At 46.1% G+C, this 23,314-nt stretch overlaps 1 protein-coding gene across 3 annotated transcripts in view; it reads right to left on the reverse strand.

Moving 5' to 3' along the window:
* The window catches only part of TEP1 (telomerase associated protein 1), a 1,383,286-nt gene that overhangs the window by 391,642 nt on the left and 968,330 nt on the right, over nucleotides 1–23,314 (reverse strand). For all 3 annotated transcript variants that reach the window (XR_014966740.1, XM_085618536.1, XM_085618535.1), the window contains exons 44-45: nucleotides 1,948–2,055; nucleotides 1,210–1,354 (exon numbers count right to left, since the gene is read on the reverse strand). Coding sequence is in view for 2 of the 3 variants with exons in the window: in XM_085618536.1 (XP_085474662.1) it covers nucleotides 1,210–1,354; nucleotides 1,948–2,055 (253 nt within the window). In the remaining variant the exon portion in view is untranslated. The remainder of the gene's footprint in view (nucleotides 1–1,209; nucleotides 1,355–1,947; nucleotides 2,056–23,314) is intronic.

Consider the following 23,314-nt stretch of genomic DNA (forward strand, 5'->3'; position numbering starts at 1 on the left):
GAGCCCCAAACAGTACAGGCACCAGCGGTGAAGATCGGTCACCGACATCAGTCGGTGACAGTCGTCGCAGGCCTTGAAACCAGGCATCCTACCGGCACCAGAGCCGAGAAAGTGACCAAAAAGAGTCAAAATATATAGTCAAAAAATGACTAAAGGGGTAGCTCTCCCGGATCGGCGCTTACTGGCGTGGAAAAAAGAAGAACTGACGTCAGCGCGCGAGGGCGGCGTCTAAGTACTCCGACGACGTCATTCCAGCGCACGATGCCAACGACGGACGCGGAGCCGCAGACGACGCCTAGCGACGCGAAAGGGGTATTGCTACAAAAATCTTCCGGATCCAGTCTGACGCCTGGGGATATTCTAAGGTGAGGAATCTAACTAACGTGTTTCTTTCAGATACAACCTATGGAAGCAGTCCTCATCATCCCTCAGTGCAGGGCCACGTATCCCTTGTGGAACGATCTGTATGAGCTCCCCCATAGAAGGGCCCTGTATTAGCTGTCTGTGAAAGGGCCCTTTACCATGTCCCATAAGAAAGGGCCCTGTATTAGTTCCCTGGCAGAAGTTTTCTTGAACATCTTCCACTGTGAAGTGCTGTGCATAGGTTCTCTTAAGTAATGACCCTCACATTGTGGGGGGCATCTATCTTCAGTACAAGCATCAGCGGAGTCTCCCAAGAGGAATGCTGGCACAATAGAGCCGAAGGTCTTATTCTTCCCACTAAACTACTATACTCTGCTCTCCACTCCAATGGTCCAGCCAATGGCATGTGCCCCAGCAAGATGTTATTTTCCTGAGAACAGCAGAGAGGAATTTCACTCTGACATCCATCTCCAATTATATTTCCTTCCTCATAGGATCTGAACAAATAGGAGCAGGGACTACTTTGTAGGAGGGGATACTCTGTAGAAGTGAGTGGAAACACAAGGGGTGTGTGTCATGGCTAAGCGTGGACTTACCAGCATCTTCATTACGCATGACTTATAGAATAGCAAAATGCTCTTTATAGTGCCCTGGTATTAAGAACTTAGCTTGAGGGATGTAAGTCAATAGTGTGATTTTTTTTAAAGTTGCTCGGGGACTTGATAACAACCAAAGCCATTTCAATCAGTTGTATAACTAGGGCTTTCGGAGAGGATTCAGAGTTTGGATGCAAAGGCAAACAGTGGACTCAAAATGACAGGGATTGACCTCTAGAGATGTGCTTACCTGGAAGAGCTTTGCTGCGGTGATCACTGAACACAGTACATTGGTTTATCTGGCTGTTGTGAGCGGAGATGCTGGTGAGCTCCACGCCATCGAGGTTCCACACCTTGAGAACTCCATCCCGGCTAACAGATACCACATGCTCATCCTGATGAAATAACAGAATGACATACAAGCACTTTTTAACATCTAAATTCCCAAAACATCCATCACTTAGTCACTACAGACCTCTCAACATACTATGCTGTGATTCAGTTTTATTTTCTTACTAGGCTAAGGTCAGTGTGCTGCATTTTTTCGGCAAGCATTCTGAATTTGCTGTTTTGTTGAAATGGGCTGGTCTACATTGCAGATCTACTTTCTGTTCTACTTGTACACACTCGAGTAAACACAGCAAAGGACTTTGGTATTTGGCTGGGTGACCATATATTTTTACAGTCGCCTCCACTACTTTCTGTACTGTTCCAGTCTACAAATCTTTCTACTAGATTAATCCACCAGAATGGTTACATACACTACCTGCTTTCTGAAGATTTAGCTTCTGAAATTAGAACCTAACACTCTGACTGGCATGGTTCACATGTGTGTCCCATTGTCCTTCTCAACCTAGCTAAGTGATTTGACTCTTCTCAGCTTTTATTGTCTTAGGACAGTGGATTCCATGGAAGGAGAATGGTAAGGCTGTGCTCCCTCAACACCCATTACCAATGCCGCCCCACCCAAGATTCAAAACCTTCTCACCATTGCAAGAACAGTGCTCACTGCACTTTGGTGTCCAAGGAACTCACACAAGAGCTGTCCAGATTTGGGGTCCCACAAGCACAAAGTGCAATCATTGGAGCACGAGAGCTGTGAACAAGAGAAAGGTTGGTGAGCAGGGGAGGTGCACATAGCAAACCAGCATGTGGAACACATTTGTAACCTAAAAATGCACAAACCACGTAATGGAAAGCAAACTTCACACATCAGAGAACACCAAATACATCACACGATGCACTAAAACACACTCAAGGTACACCTCACACACCATAAACAGAAGACATAGGATACAACAATACAGCGCTAACCACATACTGCAAACCACACCATATACAGCTAAACCTACACTCATAAAAACACGCCCATCTAGCTTATTAAACATATCCATGCACAATATACAGCACCCCCACATTCTACACCCACTCAATCTATATAGCATGTCCCAAGCACCACGTACAGCCCACCAACAGAATACGATCGACAAACATCGAACGTAAGTTGTAAGGAATGGACCTGGCGAGCTGCAAACTAAAAGAGGGCTGCTAAGCAGTGAAGAGGCACAAGACATACCAAATGTACGTACAAAACCTCTACAGACTACTGCCACAATACACGTTATGCCAGCAAATTAGTGAGTAGAGCACACATATGAACAAAAATAAAGACCCACAGACAGCAAGCCACACATCAACAGGGTTTCAAGATCACTCCATGTTGGGAGGGCACACAGTTTCCACTTCTGGGCATTCATGTGATAATGTATTACTTTCTGGATACTGTACTTTTGGTTCATGACAATTAAAGTAACAATGAGAAAACAATGATTTGAAAAAAAAGACTGATTGAAAATATTGTGTTGTACAGGGAACTCTACACACATTACACATACCCTAAACAACAGACCAACACAGTCGTTACTTCAATCAGTCATTTAAAGTAGAAAGATGCAAACAGATAGTGAAATTCTGTTTCAATGCATAGGCACACCCAAAATACATTACATGATGTCAAAGAAAGGAATATTCAGTAGAAGGAAAACACATAGTGATTAAGTAAAACACCACCATTCAGATAAAAGCATATTTCATACAAATAAGGTGTTCTGTGCGGCATTTGCTTGGCACAGAGAAAGCAAAGAAACTGCTAATTTAGCACAAGTTAAATAGACGGACAGCGGTGGTTCGCAATTCAAACTTGAATATAGTCCTACTTCTATCTGTCATCCTTTGGGCGAATTACAAGCTTTCAATACAATAAAAATTGAAACAACAAAAGTTTTGCTGTGCTAATATCACCATCTTCCCAGCTTTAAAGAACAAGCAGAGTTGTAAAAAAAAAAAGCAACTTTTTACCACCAGTTTTCTAACTTGTAGTCCATTTTTCCGTTTTCAATCTACTTGCAGTTTGTGGTGGGCACAGGTGTGAAACCAATGGGTGAACCCTAAAAGTTAGTGATTTCAGAAAACTAGACAACACTCTGAATTGAGGAAGGGATAATTTGTGTAGCTTGCTCATGATCTTCTAAAAGAAACTAATCGTTAAAATAAAACATTATGAACAGCAGTAGGAAAAATAGTAATTGGTGACACACTGTATTGTTTTGCCCCAGTGGCCTATTAACAAAAGTAATATACCAATCCATCCATCAGACCCTTCTGGTGACAGGGATATATAGTGTTTGTTGGTTGTCCAAAAGAAAAAGTTACTTAACTTCAGTAACTTTCTTTCTGGTGGATACTCTATCTACCTGCAGATTCCTCACCTTTTGAATTGCTCATTCACTCGACTGGCTCTGGAAACGTTTCCACCGGAAAGGTGATCTCATTATCTCACAAGAGCAATAAAGCGCCCACCCCGTGTGCCAATGTTAGTTTCCTATCCATTTTTCCCATGTCAATGAGGTGAAAGGGTGAGGATGACATCCTGTGAGTAGAGGTTCAGTGCAAAAACATTCTTGGAATCTTATTAATTATAGCAAATGACTACCCTTCTAGAGGGCTTTACAACTATAACATGTAACCATATTTCAAGATTGGGAGGAGAGTGGTAATCAGTGAGAAATCTGCAGGAACATTATTTCCCACAAAGAAAGTAATCAAAATTGTGAAGCAATATCGTACTCGACGGAGGTGCTTGGATTAAAGCTTAGAGAAGAAATTAGACAAGGAAGTCTTGAAGGACAGAGGGGGCAAAATATCTACCCTGGAGCACTTCTGAATACAAGCAGTCACGAATGCTTACAAAAAGAGTGGCAAGACGCCCATGTGACCACTTTGCAGATGTCAGCCACAAGGATTGCACTAGCCAAGGCTAGGTGAAGACTTGGCTCTAGTAGAATGGGTCCTTATGCTTTCTGGAGGTTCTTTCCATGCCAAAGCATAACATCTTAATGCATAGAATAATCCACCGTGATAAGGTCCTCTTCTGGCCAACTTTGTACTTCTTGTTCCCGGATTACTCTACAAAGAGCAGGTCGACAGTTTGGAAATCCATGGCATGGGGATATAAAAAAAACTGACCTGCAACATTTCGGTTAGGCATGTGCTTCCGTTCCTCCTTCTTGGTGGGATGTGGAAGAGGACAGAAAGAAGGGAGAATAATTGATTGACACAGATGGAAAGGTGTCACAACCAAGAGAAAGAAAGCTGCTCTGTTTTGAAAAAGCAACTTTTCATGTAAAAAGGTGAAAAGAGGCTGGCAAACACTCAGTGCCTGTAGCTCACTAACATTACTTGGCATAGTAATGGCAACAATGAGTAAAATGCTACTTACCCAGAATGCATCTGTTCTTGGCATATAAAGCTGTACATTCAAATGCTTTAGCATAGATCGTCATCTGGTGTTGGGCTCAGATGTATGCACTTTGTTTTTCTTCGAAGAAGTGTTTGTAGTCACAAGGTAGGTGGTGACTCCTTACGGTGATAGTGCACATGGGCATCGGCTCCCTCCCCAGATTGTTTTTGCCATAAAGGGTGATGATGGAGTTAATAAGAATAGAAAAAGATGTCCATGTGTGTTGTATCTAATTAAGATAATATTGCAGCAGATAAAGGTACTCAGGGAGGCGGGTGGGCCATATGAATCTACAGCTTTATATGCTAAGAACAGATGCATACTGGGTAAGTAGCATTTTCCGTTTGAGGCATATGAACTGTAGATCATATGCTTTAGCATAGACTATACAGCAGTTATTTTCTGTAGTGGTGGTTAACCTGTATCTGTTGCAGTCGTTTGAAAAAGTGTTCTTAAGATAGCCTGGCACCTACTAGCTTGTTACTTTGCATGCACATGTACACAGTAGTGTTTTATGAATGTGTGAGGTTTAGACCAAGTTGCAGCCTTGCATATGTAATCTAAGGGTATATTCCCTAAGAATGCCATAGAAGCCCCTAGTTTTTTTTAACTTTATTTTCAAGTTTTTTTTTACTTGGCATACATTACAAAACAGAGCATGTCAATACGTACTCAGAGCTAACATAGCAGGTATCAGCAGTGCGGTGCAAGTAGACATTAAGAAAGTCCATCAATATACATACCATGGAACAACACAGTAGGATCTGCAGGGATTCAATTGTGTGCCTTATTTTAAAACACAGGTATTTAACAGTCGCAATCAACATATCATATGGCCAGAAAACAGACTATGGTGACAAAACATATGTGAGACAGTAGACGCCTGAGGACATAACGCACCCCTCTGATCGATTATCTACTTGTAGCGGATGAAATATCACCGGATTGAATTCCCCCCAGATGTGTGATCAAGTAACACTTGAGGGTCCCAAATGTCGGCAGGACGTGATGAACTAGGGATTAATTCTGCATAATGAGTCATTTTTTCCTGGCAATACACCAAGTCCAGCATCCAATCTTTGAACTTAGGTGCCCGCCCCCTACCCCAGCGACACGCTACTCTTCTCTTAGCCAGCAACAGGCACAGGGAAACATACTTACGTTGCGCTTTAGGGACATGTTTGGTGTATCCCAATAAAGCGAGAAGTGAGGTTTTTGTTATAGTTAGTGTGGTCATCTGCTCCAGGACATGCAAGACTTGCCCTCAGTACTCAAGTACCCCCGGGCATTCCCAAGCCAGATGTAAAAAATCTACGTCTGGGCAGCCGCATCTATCACAGCAATCAGAATCCCTGAGCTTGTATTTATACATTCTAGCAGGAGTATAGTATGTGCGTTGTAGGAATTTAAAATGGGTGATTCGCAGCCTGCTACTAGCAAAGATTAACTCCGTCTGCAAACAGCAATAACCCCATTGGTCATCGGAGAGCACAATATCAAGTTCAGAATCCCATTGTGCGCGAGCAGGACATGGAGTCCTCTGACATTGTGTGTATGTGGTATGATATATCATAGAAACAAGACGCCTCGGGGAAGGTGCACTAAGTAGCACTTGGAGTGGGAGAAGGCATGGAGGTTCCTGCGGGAAATCTGGGGTAATAGAGCGCAACCCTTGCCTAAGGCGGTTGTATAAGAAAGTGTCTAGCGGAGTAGGCTGTTGTGTTTGGAAGAAGGTATCCGCACTACAAAATCTGCCCTCTTGATATAAGTCCCCCCACGTATGAATGTGAACACGAGGGGAAGGCATGGTGAGTATAACGAGGGAGCTTGCATGATGTCCTTTATATGATTCCATGCCAGGATCGAGCAAGTGAGCATGGTAGGTTCCTTTTCACGTGGCTATATGTCAGTGTGATGCGCACCGGCAATGGGTATGGGATCAGCCAGCCAGTGTTCTGCCGCTACTTGCGGCATGTAACGGGGAGGGTATATCCAGAAATAAACAGTGCGCCTGCGCACAAAAATAGTACAGTTCTATATCCGGAATATCGAAACTGCCCTGTGCATAAGGCCTAGTGAGAGTGCTCCAGCTTACTCGTGCCTGCTTACCCCCCCACACTAGCCGAATCATCCCAGACCGTAGCACTTGAAAAAAATAACTGCCAGGGTGGAAAGAGATATTGAGGACGAGGTAAAGGAGCCGCGATAGTATAACCATTTTGATTAGTGACACACGCCCCGCCAGAGATAGCGATAGAGTGATCCAACGTGTAATACATTTTTATCCGTTCAATGGATGTACCATAATTTAATCGCATCGGCTCCTCCCGATCTCGGGAGAGGTAAATACCCAAATATTTTAGATCGGATTCACACCATTCTAAGGGGAAATCTAAGGGATATCTAGATGTCGAAGAGGTTAGCGGGAAGAGACTGTATTTCTGCCAATTAAGATTTATTCCCGAAAGGTGCCCGAAACGTATGAATTCACGTAAAATGGGGTTTAGATTCTCCTGAGGGTGTCTAACATACAAAGTGATATCGTCAGCATAGAGTGAGACTAAAATCTGATGCATATTGCATCGGAGTGCCCTGTGTTGGTGATGTTGGCGGAGTTTTGCCGCCAAAGGCTCCACCGCAAGGGCGAAGAGTAAAGGCGATAGCGGGTAGCCTTGCCTCATCCCTCTAGAAATCTCAATAGCAGGGGATGTGTGTCCATTTAGGAAGACCGTGGCCATCGGCCAGTGGTATAGAAGCTGTATCCAGGATAAAAAGGAGGGGGGGGGGGGTGAGCCCATGCTACGCATAACGGTAAAGATGTAATCCCATTCGACCGAGTCGAATGCCTTAGTGGCGTCTAGAAATACCGCAGCCAAGGGTAGCTCTGGTGAGACGTTGTGAAGAATCGTGAAAAGAGTTCTTAAGCTATGGGTAGTGGCTCGTCCGGGTATAAACCCTGATTGATCGGGAAGAACTAGCTTTTCCATAAGTAAACTGAGCCTATTGGCGATGAGCTTAGCGAGAATCTTGGTATCACAGTTAAAGAGAGCGGACGATATGAGTCACAGCTGATCGGGGACTTGCCCGGCTTGAGCAGAGACGTCACCAAAGAATCCCTCATCGAGGGTGGGAGCGTCTTAGATTCAAAGGCGTCCTCAAACACTTCGCGCAATATGGGGCCATCAGATCTATATAAGTTTTGTAAAATTCAATGGGTACGCCATCCATTCCCACTGCTTTCCCCGATTGTGTGGGATAGAAGCCCCTAGTTTGCGTGTGGAATGCGCTCTAGGGGGAATAGTTAATGTGCGTTTAGCCTTAATGTAGCATATTTGGATACATTTAACTATCCAGCATACAATAACCAGTTTTTGAAATAGGATTGCCTTTATGCGGTGGGGAAAGACAACAAAGAGTTGTTTGGTTTACCTAAAAGATTTAGTTCTTTCAATGTAATAAAGTATTGCTCTTTTGACATCTAGTGTGTGAAGAGCACGTTCTGCCACTGAGTCTGGTTGAGGGAAAAACACTGGTAGTTCAACAGACTGATTGAGGTGAAAGGCAGAAACAACTTTAGGTAAAAAGTTTGGATTTGTCCTAAGAACCACTTTGTTGTGATGAATTTGTATAAATGGTACTTGTATGGTTAGTGCCTGGAGCTCACCAACTCTTCTAAGAGATGTGATGGCTATAAGGAAGGCTACCTTCCAAGTGAGGAACTGCAGTTCACATTTGTGCAGAGGTTCGAAAGGTGGACCCATAAGTCTTGTAAGGACCATATTAAGGTTCCAAACTGGAGAGGGTGGAACTCTAGGGAGGATGATTCTTTTGAGTCCTTCCATTAATGCTTTGATAGCGGGCACTCTCAACAAAGACAAGTGTTGTCTGTTTTGTAGATTAGCAGCTATTGCAGCGAGGTGCAATCGTATACCCAATCGGAAACCCAACTTTAGGAGTTCATTAAGTTTGTGTGAGGTATTAAAGTGAACCGCTAGAGGATATTGGTTGTTGTTGTTCCTGATAGCCCGAATGTGTTCCTGGATCCTCTCTTTAAGAGGGATACATATGTGTTATATATAATAGCAGCATGCATGAATGTCATTTGCATTTGGTGCACAAGTTGTTTTCTGTCTAATTACAACGTAGACATATCCTTAAAGGTCATTCTGATGGGTGTTTTTTAAAAGGTGATCATTAAGTGTCACTATCTGTAAAAATGGTATATAAATATCTTCTTGCAGCCTTGAAAAAGCCCAGGGGGGCGAAACGTGCATCGGCTGCTGTTGCTTTCCATTCTATTGTGAATTGAAAATAAAGCACAAAGAAGAACCTGATTCAAGACTTTTCTCCATTTCCTCAACTGAAAGGACATTTTGACTTACGATTAATTGAACAAATACTCTTCCTGAGTGTTATAAAGCTCTAATCTCACTTTGTGAAATTTTTGGGATTATAGATATAGTCATTTGGTGTGCCCTGGTGTTCTGTGAACCAAGGTTGTCGATCCCATGTGGGAGCAACCAGGATCATTATGAGTGAATGCTGTTGGAGCTTCCGTACCACTAATGGAATGAGTGGGAGAGGCGGAAAAGCGTAAGCAAATGTTCCTGACCAGTTCATCCATAGCGCATTGACTTTGGACAATGGGTGTGGATACCTGGAAGCAAAGTTTGGGCATTTTGGTGTGTGGCAAACAGATCTATTTCTGGGTAGCCCCACATGTGAAAGAATGGAAGGAGAACTTGGGGATGTAATTCGTATTCGTGGATCTGTTGTCGTTGACAACTGAGCAGATTTGCAATGTGATTGCTACTCCTGGAAGGTGTTCCGCAAGGAGATATATCTTTTGAGGTATGGCCCATTTCCATATGCTTTGAGCTAGTCGCGAGAGCTGTAGGAAGTGTGTCCCTCCCTGTTTTTGTATATAGTACATTGCTGTCATGTAGTCCGTACGGACTAGGACAGTCTTGCGGACTAGATGTACTTGAAGGCTTTTAATGCTAGAAAAATTGTCAGTAGTTTCAGATGATTTATGTGGAACTGTTTTTATTGTAGAGTCCACATGCGCTGAATGGTATGATTTTGAAGATGAGCTCCCCAGCTGGTGAGCGATGAGTCTGCTGTTAGCACTATCTGTGGAACCGGGTCGAAGAACGGCCACCCTTTGGAAAGGTTTTCTGTGTTCCACCACTGCAGAGAGCGATGTGTGCGGTCGTCTACCAACACCAGATCTGATAACAGACCTTGATCCTGGTTCCACTGACGTGCTAAGCATTCCTGTAGAGGAAGCATTTGGAGTCTTGCATAAGGTACGATTAGAATGCAAGAGGCCATCATCCCGATTAACTGCATGAACACTCGATCTAGGAGGGAGTGTTGAGGTTGGAATTATGATATTAGAGTCTGCATATTGCGTATCCTGAGTGGGTTGGGGTACGTTAGACCTTTGCAAGTGTCTATTGTAGCTCCTAAATATATTTGTGTTTTGGACGGTTAGAGGTTTACAGTGAATCCCAAATGGTGAAGCAACTGAATTGTCTTTTGAGTGTGTTGCACACAGCTGTGTTGTGAGTTGGCCTTTATGAGCCAATCGTCCAGATAAGGGAACACGTGAATGTTTTGTCTTCTTAAGTGAGCTGCAACTACTGCTAGACACTTCGTGAAAACTCTGGGCGCTGTCGTTACCCCGAACGGGAGGACTTTCAACAGGTAGTGTTGACCGTCTACCATGAACCTGAGGTATTTTCCTGGAGCAGGGTGAATGGGAATGTGGAAGTAGGCGTCCTTTAAATACAAAGTGGAAAGAAAGTCGCCCTGCTGAAGCAATGGTAGCACCTGTTGGAGGGTGACCATGTGGAAATGATCTGACTGAATGTAGAGGTTGAGCTGTGTGAGGTCTAATATTGGCCTGAGAGAGCCGTCTTTTTTTAGAATTAGAAAATAGAGTAAACCCCCATGCCCTGATGATTCAAGGGGACTGGTTCTATTGCATAATTTTGTAACAGGGAGAGAACCTCTTTTTTTAGGAGCGTGAGATGTTCTGAGGACATTGCACAATGTTTGGGAGGAATAGTTGGGGGAGTGGATGTAAGTTCCAGGCAATAACCATACTGGATAATTTGTCTTACCCACTTGTCTGTTGTGATGGAGTTCCAGACAGGTAGGAACTGTGAGAGACGTCCCCCGACAGGAGGGGAATGATCGAGGGTAGTGGAGGGAAGTCATTGTTTGGTGGCAGGGGAAGTTCAGTTGGAGTTACCTCTGCCTCTACCCCTATTGTTATTTCCTCTGTATCCTCCCTGACTATATCCTCTGGAGAAGGAAGATTGATTGGGACTTTTGTAAGAGGAAGAGTTATTCTCTGACGCAGCTGTTTTTGAGCCACCCCTGTAAAAGAAGCAACAAAAGGAGCCCCTATTAAAAGGTAGTTGCAAGGCCCCCATGGATTTGGCAGTCTCTGTGTCTTTTTTCTAATGAAGAATCAACTGTTGAGCCAAAAAGATGTTCCTGATTAAAAGGCTGATTAAGTATTGATGAATGGACTTCTTGCTTGAAATATGGAGATTCGAAGCCAAGCGTGCCGGCGTAGTAAGACGCTGGTATTAATGGCACGAGATGCTGTATTAACCGCATCAAGAGCGCATTTTATAGAAGTGCTGGTGATGAGCTTATCCTCTGGAATGATGTCGTGAGCTTTAGTTTCGTACTGTTCTGGTAAATGCTGCATCAGTTTTTCTAGCTCGTCATAGTGAGCTCTAGCATTGGCAATATGCCACTGATTAGCAGCTTGTGATGAGACTCTTTTGCCTGATGAGTCTAAGTTTTGACTCCTTGTCAGGAGGAGGGGCTTCGCCTGTACTTTGCGAATTAGCTCTCTTCCGTGCGTTGGAGACAAGAGAGTCTAGGGGTACCTGGCCTCTGATATAAACCGGGTCTGTAGGTGCGGCTTTATATGTTTTGTCCACCCTTGGCGTAAGTATTCTAGCTCTAACAGGGTCTTTGAATACCTCGTTGGCGTGTTTGATCATGCCTTTGAGCATGGGTAAAGTATTAGTGGATTTTTGAGAGGGAGCGACTGTTTCCACTAAGAAAGGGGATCTAGGGGATAACTATGTAGTTCCACCCAATGGTACTGAGCAGCCCTGTTAAAAAGCTGTGCAAATCCAATATTTTCATCGGGTGGCGATGGTCTTGAAGGATATAGATCGGGGTCATTATTGTGATCTGGATCCTTTATCGTAATCATCCCAGGGGTCTGTGTTCTGTGGTATGTTGTCCTCATAGTCATCCCCATCCCGATCATTGTCATCCTATGGCTAAGGTGAGAAAGATAGTGTTGATGGTGAAATTAATAAGTTTGGATTAAGAGTTGGAGGAGAGGGAGGTATGTAAGGGGGAAAGGGGTTAGTACCCATGTTTTTTTTTCTTCAGAGGTATATGGTAGTCCTCTGGAAGATCCAGCTTCCATTTTTTAGGAAGTGTTACTAGCAGGTGTCCGGTTTCAGGATCGATGTGCAACTGTTTTTGTTTTGGATCCAAAGGGTCTTGTGGAGGAAGTTCTTTGGATTAGGTCTCTTTGTCCTTTTCTATTGATTCAGAGTTTTTTTTTTTTAACAGGGTTAGTCTCTGAAGCTTTAGGAGGAGCTGTATGTTTTTTGGGCTCTGAGCCTTTCAGTGCGGAATGTTTCGGCTCCGAAGGTTTCAATGTTAGCGGTTTTGGCTCTGAAGCTTTGTCTTTAGACTGTTTCGGCTCCGAAGGTTTATCTTTAGTTTGTTTAAACTCCGAAGCTTTGGGTTTAGCTGGTGTCGGTTCCAAAGCTTTGGGTTTGACTGGTGAAAGGCTCCGAAGCTTTGGCTTTATGCGGTTTTGGATCCGAGTCTTTTGGTGCCGAAGATGTCTTCGGTGCTGATAGGGAAGCATCAGGCACGTGCTTGGTCTTGGGTTTAGGTGCCGAAGATGTGGGTTCAGCACTGGAATGGGACTGGCTCGATCCCAAGGTGGAATGTTTATCCTATGTTTCATAGCCGGGCCCGAGGGCGGGGCATCTGAAAGGTTTTCACGGTGCCGACCTGGGCCCGAGGGCGAAGGTTATACCGGAGCCTTTGTTGGTTTTGTGGGAAATCGGGGCTTGTTACTTGCTGTTCATTGAGCCGGAGTGAAGTGCGAGTCATCTTCCATGTCGGAGTCATCCGCTTCAGACATGGAGATTTGTTCTTCTTCTTCAGGGCCAGGCTGTTGGAATTCAGACTCTTCCCCGAAGATGTCTGGCACCGGACTAGTGCCGCGTCTCATGTCGTGACGTCGAGCCCGATGGTCACAAATGTTTTTCTTGGATTGGAATGATCGACAGGCCTCGCCATTGATTTCTTCATGCTCCGGGAATAGGCAGAGGTTACAGAACTCGTACAGGTCCATGTGTGGGAACTTAGCACCACACCCGGGGCATTTCTTAAAAGGAGTCCGTTTCATGGACTGCTGGCGTGGTCGGCGCGGGTAGGCCTCACTGCCCGCGCCGAAGCTTCCGATTGAACTTGTTGGATTTTACGATACGTGTCGAAAGGGAAACCGCGATCGAAAACAATACCGTTGAGTGGTAAGGATTGCGCGTCGAAAGGGTTCTAAGACGATACCGAACCGGAGCACAGCAATACACATCCGAACCCAATGGCGGAAAAAAACAATCTGGGGCTAGAGTCGATGCCCATGCGCACTATCACCGTAAGGAGGAGTCACCTACCTCGTGACTACAAACACTTTGTCGAAGAAAAACAAAGCGCAAACATCCGAGCCCAACACCAGAAGGCGATCTATGCTAAAGCATATGATCTACAGCTCTTATGCCTCGAACATACAGTTTTAATAGTCAACAGACATAACTGACAACTATGAAGGTGCCCAAATGGTGACACCCAGCAGAAAAGTTAAAACTAAATTGATGTCCCATTGGATTAACAAAAGGGGTAGGAGGAAACGTGTTGGTCAAGCCCCTGTGGAAGCGTAAAAAAATGTGAGGCTTAAACGAGGATGGTTGGTCCAGAAGACTGAGCAATACAGACAAGGAGGCCAAGTAACCCTGGACGGTCTCCACTGCAAAGCCCTGCTGCGCAAGGAATAGCGTAAATCTCACAATGTCCCAACAAATGGGCCTTCAGGGGAACCAACTTGTTACAGCCAGTTACAAACCTATAATATCTTCTGGAGTATACCTTCTTGGTGGAATGACTGTGAGCAAACACAATGACTTCCATCATCTCTGCTGGCAACTGAAAGGTGGCTCAATTGCCCCACTCAATCTACAGGCATGAAAGTGGACGTTCTGGAGGTTGGGATGCAAGACTTGTCAACCTGATTGAGACAGGAGATTGAGCTGAGAGAAGACTGATCAGCGGCCCAGGGAGAGGTGTACAAGGTCTGTGTACCACACCATGAAGATTACTTGGGCCTGTCTTGGTGAATCATCCGAAGGGCTAAAGGATCAAGGGCATGGGAGGAAACATAAGGTGAAGAGAAAACCTCCCCTCCAACTGAAACACGTCCGCCATGGATCTTTGCAAAGTATACTGGAGAGCACAGAACTTTGGGTAATGCGTGGTGATGTGAGTGGAGAATTTGTACACCTGGGGAATGCCCCTCTGAGCAAAGGAGTCCTGGAACACCTTTGGATGGAGACCCCAGTCTATGGTATTCAGAGAGCCCGCCAGATGGTTCGCTACTAGTCAAACACAATAATGAGCCCAAGACTAGAGATACAGAGCTTCAAAACAGATGGTGCAACCCTATTCACCCCGCTTGTGGATATACCACATCGCAGTCCTATTGTCTGTCAAGATCTGGACATACTGTGAAGGGAAGGTAGAAATACCTTGCGTGCAAGGAAAGCACCCTTCTGCTCCAGCAGAATCATGTCCAGAATCTGCTCCCTGGCAGACCATGGGCCTGTGATATCCAGTTCCTCCAAATGAACACCCCAAACTGGATTGGAGGCTTCCGTCACCACAGTGGCCACAGTTAGTGGAGGCTGAGAGGACATCCCAATGTCAGGTTTTCCTCCACTCCCCACTAGGCTAGACCCGCAACAGTGCCCCTTGAGATTGTTAAGGTATTCGACTCCCTGGTGCTGGAACCATTGACCATGAAAGTACCACTGGACAGCCCTTACGTGCCAGTGTCCATGCATTACAAAGAAGATGCAAGAATTCAGTATAACTAGCAGGGCACAAGACCAAAAGGATTGGAATCTGAGCCGATTCCCCAAACAACAGAATCAAAGGCTGGATGTCCCAAATTGTTTAAGGAAGTGGGAAGGTTTGAAGAGATGTGATATATATATATATATATATATATATATATATATATAGTACTGCAGGAGAAAACTGGGCATACTGATCGAAAATTTCAGGTGGAACAGTAGGGATGCCGTTGACTGCAAGTAGTGTAGCACCAGTCATCCAAGTATGGGAACAATGGAATTCATGTTCATCTGAGATGTGCCGATAGACACCCAGTGAGTGGAGTTCAAAGTGTTGTGCCTTGCGTGGAACCCACAATGTTTTCTTACTCACAATGCCCTGCAAACCTCAAACTCTGCTTAAAATCACGTTTTTCTCACTTTTTGGGGATAGATACCTCCGGAATATGTGGGGATCCAAAAATATTCCTACCACCCAGTCCTTCCACACTTCTGATACAAAATACTAGCCCTCTTGGGTGGCAACGCTTAGCGCCCAGGACACACAAAAAATGAAACAGCAACATGGAGGCATCAACATTTTGTGGTAACAAATAACCTATTTTGGCGATTGGGGTAGCTGAGATATTTGGGCTTGGGTTTGGTTGCCATCCAGGGAAACCTATCATAGCCAGGCATTTGTGAAAACTAGCCAAGGGGCGTCAAGGGGATCCACAATGCCCTGCAAACCTTAAGATTGTGCCTAAAACCAAACATTAACCTCACATCTCTGTCATGGAAACTTCCAAAAACGGTGGTGATTCACAAAATTCCTACCACCCAGCGTTCCCACAATTATTCCACTACCACACTTGTTTGGCCTGGAGTAGCACAGCAATAGGTTAAAACCAGGGACCATGCAAGTTTGCATGGTTCCTGGTTTGATCCATTCTTGTTTTTATAGGGAAAAGTGTGGGAACAGTGGGTGGTTGGAATTTTGTGGATCCCCTCAATTTCCATCATAGACATACTCCAAAAATGTTTTTTCTCTAGGCTCTGATCTATGGTGCCTAATAAAACCAAAAAATGGCTTAGACTAATCTGCCATGAATAGTTCAACAAGAGCACTGCTAAATAGCAACCAATGCTCCCTGAGAAAAAAGTCCAGGTTGCAGAATCTGGACTACAAAATTAGACTTAGTTTCCTCAGTGGCAAGCAGCGATCTAAAAACATCTACTGCCCTCTGAACCACTAATGAAAATGAGGCCCTTCTGTCAGTCAGGGACCCATAGGGCAGATCCAGGGCAGATGCTGAGGAGGCGCCCAAGGAGCTGGAATGTTGCAGGTAAAGTTACAAAACGCATCTATATAGTGTGGGTGGAGTAACTAAGATGCCTCCTCCTCTTCATCATCATCCTCTTCACCATCAACATAACGCAATGGTTGAAATATCTGAATAGCATCAGATTATTTAATAAAGATGGCGTTCGTCCTCCAAAGTTACTGCTGACAAGGCAGAGGAGCCAGAAGCGAGTCTTCCTCCACATGCAGTTGTGCCTTAGGTTTGGTGTAGTGCAATGGCTTTCAAATGCTTTGTTACACTCACTCAACCATGTAAAAGAAAATTAGGGAGGCCCCACAAAAGGACAATCCTATTTTCTCGTAATTATTCTATAAAACTGGCAGCACTGAACATATTTAACAAGTCAAACACTACAGGTATGTTCAGTCTTACCCGTAAAACTACAATCAAACAAATGATTGCAATCATTCTATTGGCAGCTAAGTCTTTTTAAAAATGTAAAGTTATCCTCAATGTGATTCTTTATAAGAAACGGGTGGTAGTAACTCTGTGGGTTATTTGTAGCTACCCTTCACACTACTCCTAGTCAAGGCGAACAAGTTACTTACATTTGGTAATGCTGTTTCTGGTAGATACTCAAATTGCAGATTCCTTATCTTTCGAAAATGGCCCAGGTGCCAAAATGGATCTGGAAAACTCCAGCCCACAGGTAGGTGGTGCCCGTGCGGACTCCACACTGCCTCAGAAGTGACAGGAGCAGAGCCACATATAAGCACCATCCCTGTGTGCGGATGTTGGTTTCTTGTCTTTTTCCTTTCCAGGCTGTCAGACACACAACATGAACAACTGTTGGTAACAGTGTACTGAATACTAGCTTGGGAACTTTTTATATACCAAAAAGAGACCATTCCACAGAATGGAGAGGTGAGAAGGTAGTGAGGAATTTGCGGTTCGATAGAGTATCAACCAGAAAGAGTGTTACCAAAGGTAAGTAACTTGCTCTTCTGATGGATACTTCTAACAGCAGATTGCTCACCTTAGAATAGATAACAAAGCAATGCATCATCCCCAGGTGGGGGGTCAGTGGAGTGGATACAGACCACGCAGTCTTACAGGACTGAGCCGGCAAATGTCCTTGTAGTGCTTCGAGAATGGACTGGTACTTCACAAATGTATGCATTAATGCACATGTCAGTCTGGCAGGTGTCACGGACAGGCACTCCACACGCCAAGGCAATGGAAGAAGCTCTATTCCTGATCAAGCAGGTTCTCAGACCTTCTGAAGTCTGATTTTTTGGCCAGAGCATAGAAGATCTTATTGCAGAGGACTATCCACCTTCACGGGGTTTTCTTCTGCACAGCCTTCACTTTTTTAATGTCCCGAGGAACCCCAAAAAATGTTGATCATCTATTTATTGGCCTTTTTGAAATCAATATAAAATCTTAAAGCCCTTTACGGATTCAACTGATGGAGCCTATCCTCCTCCGAAAATGACTGAGAAGGAGAAAAGAAAGCTGAAAGAGTGATGGACTGCCTAACGTGGAAGTCATGACATTTAGTAAGAATGCTGCTCGAGTCCTCAGTACCAATGTTTCTGTAGAAAAGGTGGTGTAAGGCTGTTGGTAATGCCACTGAAAGTGCCTGAAGTTCACTCACATGACCAGCTAATGCAATTGGAATGAAGGAGCTGGTTTTTAGAGTCAGGAGATGCAGTGAGCAGCTGATGAGCAACATCAAGACCAAGTTATGGTCCCACTGTGACAACACAAACGGTGATTTAAAAAGGGACAATTGGTCTGGTAGACATAGAAAGGTCGAAATGGCTGACAAATAACTTGTAATAGTTCCCACTGCAAGGTCTTGCTAGGCGAAAGATAAAACAAACAGACGTCCTAAAGCTTTGATTGTCTTGTTAATGTCACACAAGATCACACATTTGTCACAGCGTTCAGCATAAATGGATTTCATGGAAGGGTGCCTAGCAGCAAGGATCACATCTACCACTTCAAATGGCATATCAAAGGCAGTTAATTGCTGTTGCTCCATCTACACAAATGTTGGTGTAGCTTGTGCAGAATTAGTGGGAAGACCCTGCCCTGTTGCTGAGACAGGAAGTTCTCCTCTGAAGAGGAAGCCTGATTGCACGACAGAAGTGCACGCTCAAATGCTTCAGGTACCGCACTCTCCTGGCTCAGCCTCGAGTCACTAGGATGTCTTCGGGGGTAACTCAGCTGGTGAACCCTGCAGGTCCTTAGGCGATTGGCATGCCAGTGAGAACAGACCGGGTCCAAAACATTTGCAGCAGTCTCTCAAAAGGTTGCCGATGGGCCCACAAATTCAGGGTGCATTGAGACCAGAGATGGAATGGGTTCCTCGGTGGATAGGGACTGATAGGCACAGTAACACCCTTGCACATTCTCTAATGAGTCAAGAAAATGGGCTGAGATCCATTTGGAATTCTTAAGGCTTTTCGATCAGACTCGGAAACGGCTTCAGGAGTGACAGCGGGACAAGGAGCAGTTGCGCGCTCTTGCCTTCTATTTGGAGAATGACTAGCACTAAGCCTTTAAGTGCTTTGCCATATAGAGCTTTGCCTCTTGATCTTGGATGGCTTTCATATGGGTGCAGTCTTTGAAGTTGTTCCGATTCGTCTGACAAACCCAAGCACCAGAGGCACACCTCTTCTATTTGCGAAAGTCCCTACAAGGCTAAAACCCTGGGCACAGTTGCAGACCTTGGAACTGATGTCAGCAGACATTGATAGTGCTTATATGCGGTTTCACTCCTCGATTCTGATGTGGAAAGGCGCTGAAGCAGAATCACATGGCGCCAACCGATGAAAAGCAGGAATACTGGATTGAATTTTTCAGATCCAGTCTGGTGCCTGGGGATATTCACAAGACGAGGAATGTTGGGAAGGAAACGTCCTCTGCATGGTAATGGACTTGTACGCTTGCCCTGCATGCTCACCTGTACTGTTGTCCGGATCCCTAGTGCTGATTTTTGCTGTCATAAGCAAGCGCAGATCATGCGTGTGTGCCATAACATAGGCCTGTCTGATGGATTGTGATCTTATTGGGAGGGGCGCACAAAGAGCAACCCTCAGAGGTGCAATGCTAATGCTTCCACTAAGAGTTGAGCAGCACAAGTGCGGGGTGGCAGCATACCGTGTAGTGATTAGTAGTAGTGAACAGGTTCTTTTTAACGTGTAGAAAACAATTAGTGTTCTTGCATGAAAAAAAGCCTCCAATAAGTCACACACAAAACTGTGTCATGCTTTATCGTTGGCAAACGATCCCACCCGAAAGTTAGGCCTAACTTTTTATGGCAGTGTTCGTCATTGCTCTCACATTATTGCCTCACAACTTCTTTGAACCTTACCTACTGTACTCATTAACAAAGACAAATAGTCGGGATACATTAAGGTACTTTTAATTCACTGACCTGGATCCTTTTATTGTCCAGTAGCTTTTAGCTATAAACTCCCTTCTGCGCCAAGTCCAACAGGAGGTTGAGCACGTCCTGGAGGTTCTGTCCTTCCAGGGTGGGGAGAGATTGCTGATGATGAAGCATGACACAGTTTTGTGTGTGAGGCTTCCTATTCCATGAGGATGACCTTCCCTCCCTTCAGCACTCATACATTTCTGAGACTGCCCAAGTGTGATTTTTTGGATGTTTGTTTTCAGGCAAGCACATGGAGTGTGTTTTCTGCCTGTGCTACCGTACTTCTTGTGGTAACACTCTCTTTCTAAGAGGACGCAAGGCTGCTTACCTCCTCCTCTCTTCGGTGTGTTGTGTCTTTTTAACATGAGTCACTGGAGTGAGGCCTATGGACTCAATCACCTTTCTAAAATTCTGCTGCCAGGTGCTTAACCCGACCCTTGGCCTACATCATTTAGATGTTGAGTGCTGCATAGTGCAAGAGTGGTGATTCTACATTGGATATATGTGTGCCTAGGAAGGGTATAATACAGGGACAGAGCAGTGCTGTGTAGTACATGCATGGGGGTGTGTGTGCAGTGGAAGCATGTGCTAGGTGCATGTGTGCGTGCAGGAAATACAATACATGACGGGTGAAGTGTTGTGAAGCGCGGGCATGGTGAGTGTGTATGCTGGCAGTAGGTGTGTGTTTGCAAATAGCACACCATGACCATGCAAAAAGGCTACAGTTCTTAGCAGTTGGCTCAGAATGAATGTGTGGGCTGACTTTGTGTGTGCCTGGGGGTAGCACAATACATAGAGGTGACAGTACTGGACAGTATGTGTGCTGTGTATGTACACTGAGTGCAAGTGTGCCTGCAATGGTACATTACATGGAGGCCCTGGGTTCCATTTTGGGAATCCAGCCCTTTCAGGTGAACACTAGGGATTAAAGGAATCCCCCCCTCCCCCACTGACAGATTTGCATATTGCTGGATTCCTGCGAGCTGGGTGGGACACAGTGGAGGAAGGAAGAGAGAGACTCACCCTGTACACATCAACAGAGCAGCCCAGGATCAACCTTTTAATGCAAAGATCACTGTGGCTAAATCCAGGTGTGAACTCTAGTCACTCCCATGGCCTGTGTTGAGGTTCTAAAGCAAAAAGAACAAATGATTTTTTTTTTATTAAACCGTTTTTATTGCAGAATCACAGGATCATCACTGTACATACATTACGGGACTGCGTCTCAACCTCCTGTGCTAGATTTCTGGCAGGCCAGGATATCTTCGTACACAGCTTATTAGCCCACATCCCGGAGGCCGGGCAGCGTCAACAGGATGGACAGGGTCCCCGAACGATCTCAGTGTCTAATGACTTTAGTTTACTCCCAGGACGTCCATGTTCTGCTTTGGAATGTTTTCTCCCCCCCCCTCCTCCCCAACTAAACCCATTCCCCAATCCGAGCCCCGATTGCCATCGCCCCCCCTCCCCGCCCCCCACAGTGCTATCATCGACGCCTGGCAGATGCTTGAATAAATGAATTTGGGTACTTTGTGTCGCAGTTACCTATCTACTGTGTGTGTGCGACTGGAGTAGCCCGGGGGCTGCCCTCCCCGTCCGATGGGACCCCTCCGTCCTCAGTCTCACTGTTGCCCAGGGCCTGCACCATCACCTCCCACGCTGTGGCCGCCTCCAATGCCTTATCATCCTCTCTACGGCTCGCTAGCTGGTACCTAAGTGTACTTTCGCTCACCGCCCACCTCTTCAACTCCTTAAGCCATCTCTTATGCGTGGGGCCCAGCTTTGATTTCCATAGTCTCGTCACTTCCCTTTTTTCTAAGAGGAGGCCCATATCAATACATTTACTCGTGGTTTTGTTCTTGGGCGTGTGCGGGAACCAGTGCAGAACGCAGACTGCTTTACTACATTGCAACTCCCTGTCTGTCGCCTCGGTCAGTGTCTCGCACACAGCCTTCCAATAATCACTCAGGCGGGGGCAATCCCACAACATGTGGCCGAGCTCCGCTCCAATCGCGCCGCACCTAGGGCATGCCGCCTCCTCCGCCCCAAAATATTTCCGAATTTTGCCCGGCGTAAGGTAAGCCCTGTGGAGAACATAGAAGTGGATCAGTTGGAAGCGGGCATTTCTCGTACTCTTTCTGGCCCTTCGAACCAGGCCCGCCCACGTAGCATCGGGAATCTCTGTTTGGAGATCCTCTTCCCATTTGTCCTTCAGGGATGTCAGCGGTTGTAAAGTTTCGCTCAACATTCTGGAGTAGAGACAGGTGACAGCCTTGCGGGTGCCCGCCGACATCATAGCGTATTGGCACGCCGCAGACGTAGGAGGCTCGCGGAGCCCCTCCCTCCAGTACTCTCGCATCGCCCCAGTCACCGCCGCGTGCAGCAGGTAGTCCCCGCGCGGGAGATCGAACCGCTCCCGCAGCGCCTGATAAGGGAGCAATTCTCCCTCCTCGTATAAATCGCCCAGCATTTGGAGACCCGCCTCCTCCCAGACCTGTAGGCTCGACCAATCTCCCCCGTGCGGGAGCGCTGTCACCATACCCAACGGGATCTCCGGCGCATATGGGCGCCGCCCCCCCGCCCTACGCTGCGCTCGATTCCAGCATTGTCGGAACGTCTGTTCCTCCATAGTCAAGTCCCGAAGGACCAGCCGCTGCTGCAGAGTAATATATGCCAGCACATGGCGGGGAGTGCCCCCCTCCCTGTCCTGCTCCGGGCCCGGTACACCCGGGCTACCTCTTGCGTAAAGATCTGAAGCTGCGCCGCCAGGTAATAAAATTCGAAGTCCGGGACTGCCAGGCCTCCCTCGTCTTTCGGCCTTGTCAGAGTTGCCAACGCAATCCTGCGTCGACCCGAGCCCCATAGGAACGAAACCAACAAGGAGCGCAGCTGCCTGAAAACCGGACTCGGTATCCACACTGGAAGCGTGCGAAAGTAATATAATAGGCGCGGCAAGGCGATCATTTTCAATAACGAGACGCGTCCCGTCATCGAGAGTGGGAGAGTGGCCCAAAAGGCCATACTGCCCTTCAGCGCTCTTATACAGCGACCCACATTACCCTCCAGTATATCGGGGGCGGAGTGGTATATATGGACCCCTAAATATTTGAGGCAGTGAGGCTCCCACTGAAGCTCCGGGCGGACGTCCGGTTTTGGGCCGCCAGGGCGCAACGGGAACAAGCAGGTCTTGGACCAGTTGACCCGCAGTCCCAAGAACTTGCCGAATTTCGCTAGAAGCCTCCGCGCGCCCGACAGTGCATCCGCTGCGTCGTCCAAGAACAGAAGCAGGTCATCAGCATAGAGGGAAATGAATTGTGGAGCCCCCCTGTAGACCAGCCCCCTTTAGCATCGGCCCGACCTGGCCTCTATCGCGAGGGGCTCTATTGCTAACGCGAACAGCAATGGGGAAAGCGCGCACCCTTGTCTGGTGCCGCGGCCCATCCGGTACTGGTCAGAGACAAGAGCGCCGATCCGTACTCTCGCCCTCGCCGAGGCATAAAGGACCTTCGTCCATCCTATGTACCCCTCTCCGAGACCAAAGCCACGCATGACTCTATATAAGTAATCCCACTCCAGGCTGTCAAAGGCCTTTTCTATATCGACCGACAACACAAGCGGCGCGTGGGCACCCTCCAGCG

This window comes from Triturus cristatus, chromosome 7, assembly GCF_964204655.1.
Source record: "Triturus cristatus chromosome 7, aTriCri1.1, whole genome shotgun sequence".
Lineage (NCBI taxonomy): Eukaryota > Metazoa > Chordata > Amphibia > Caudata > Salamandridae > Triturus > Triturus cristatus.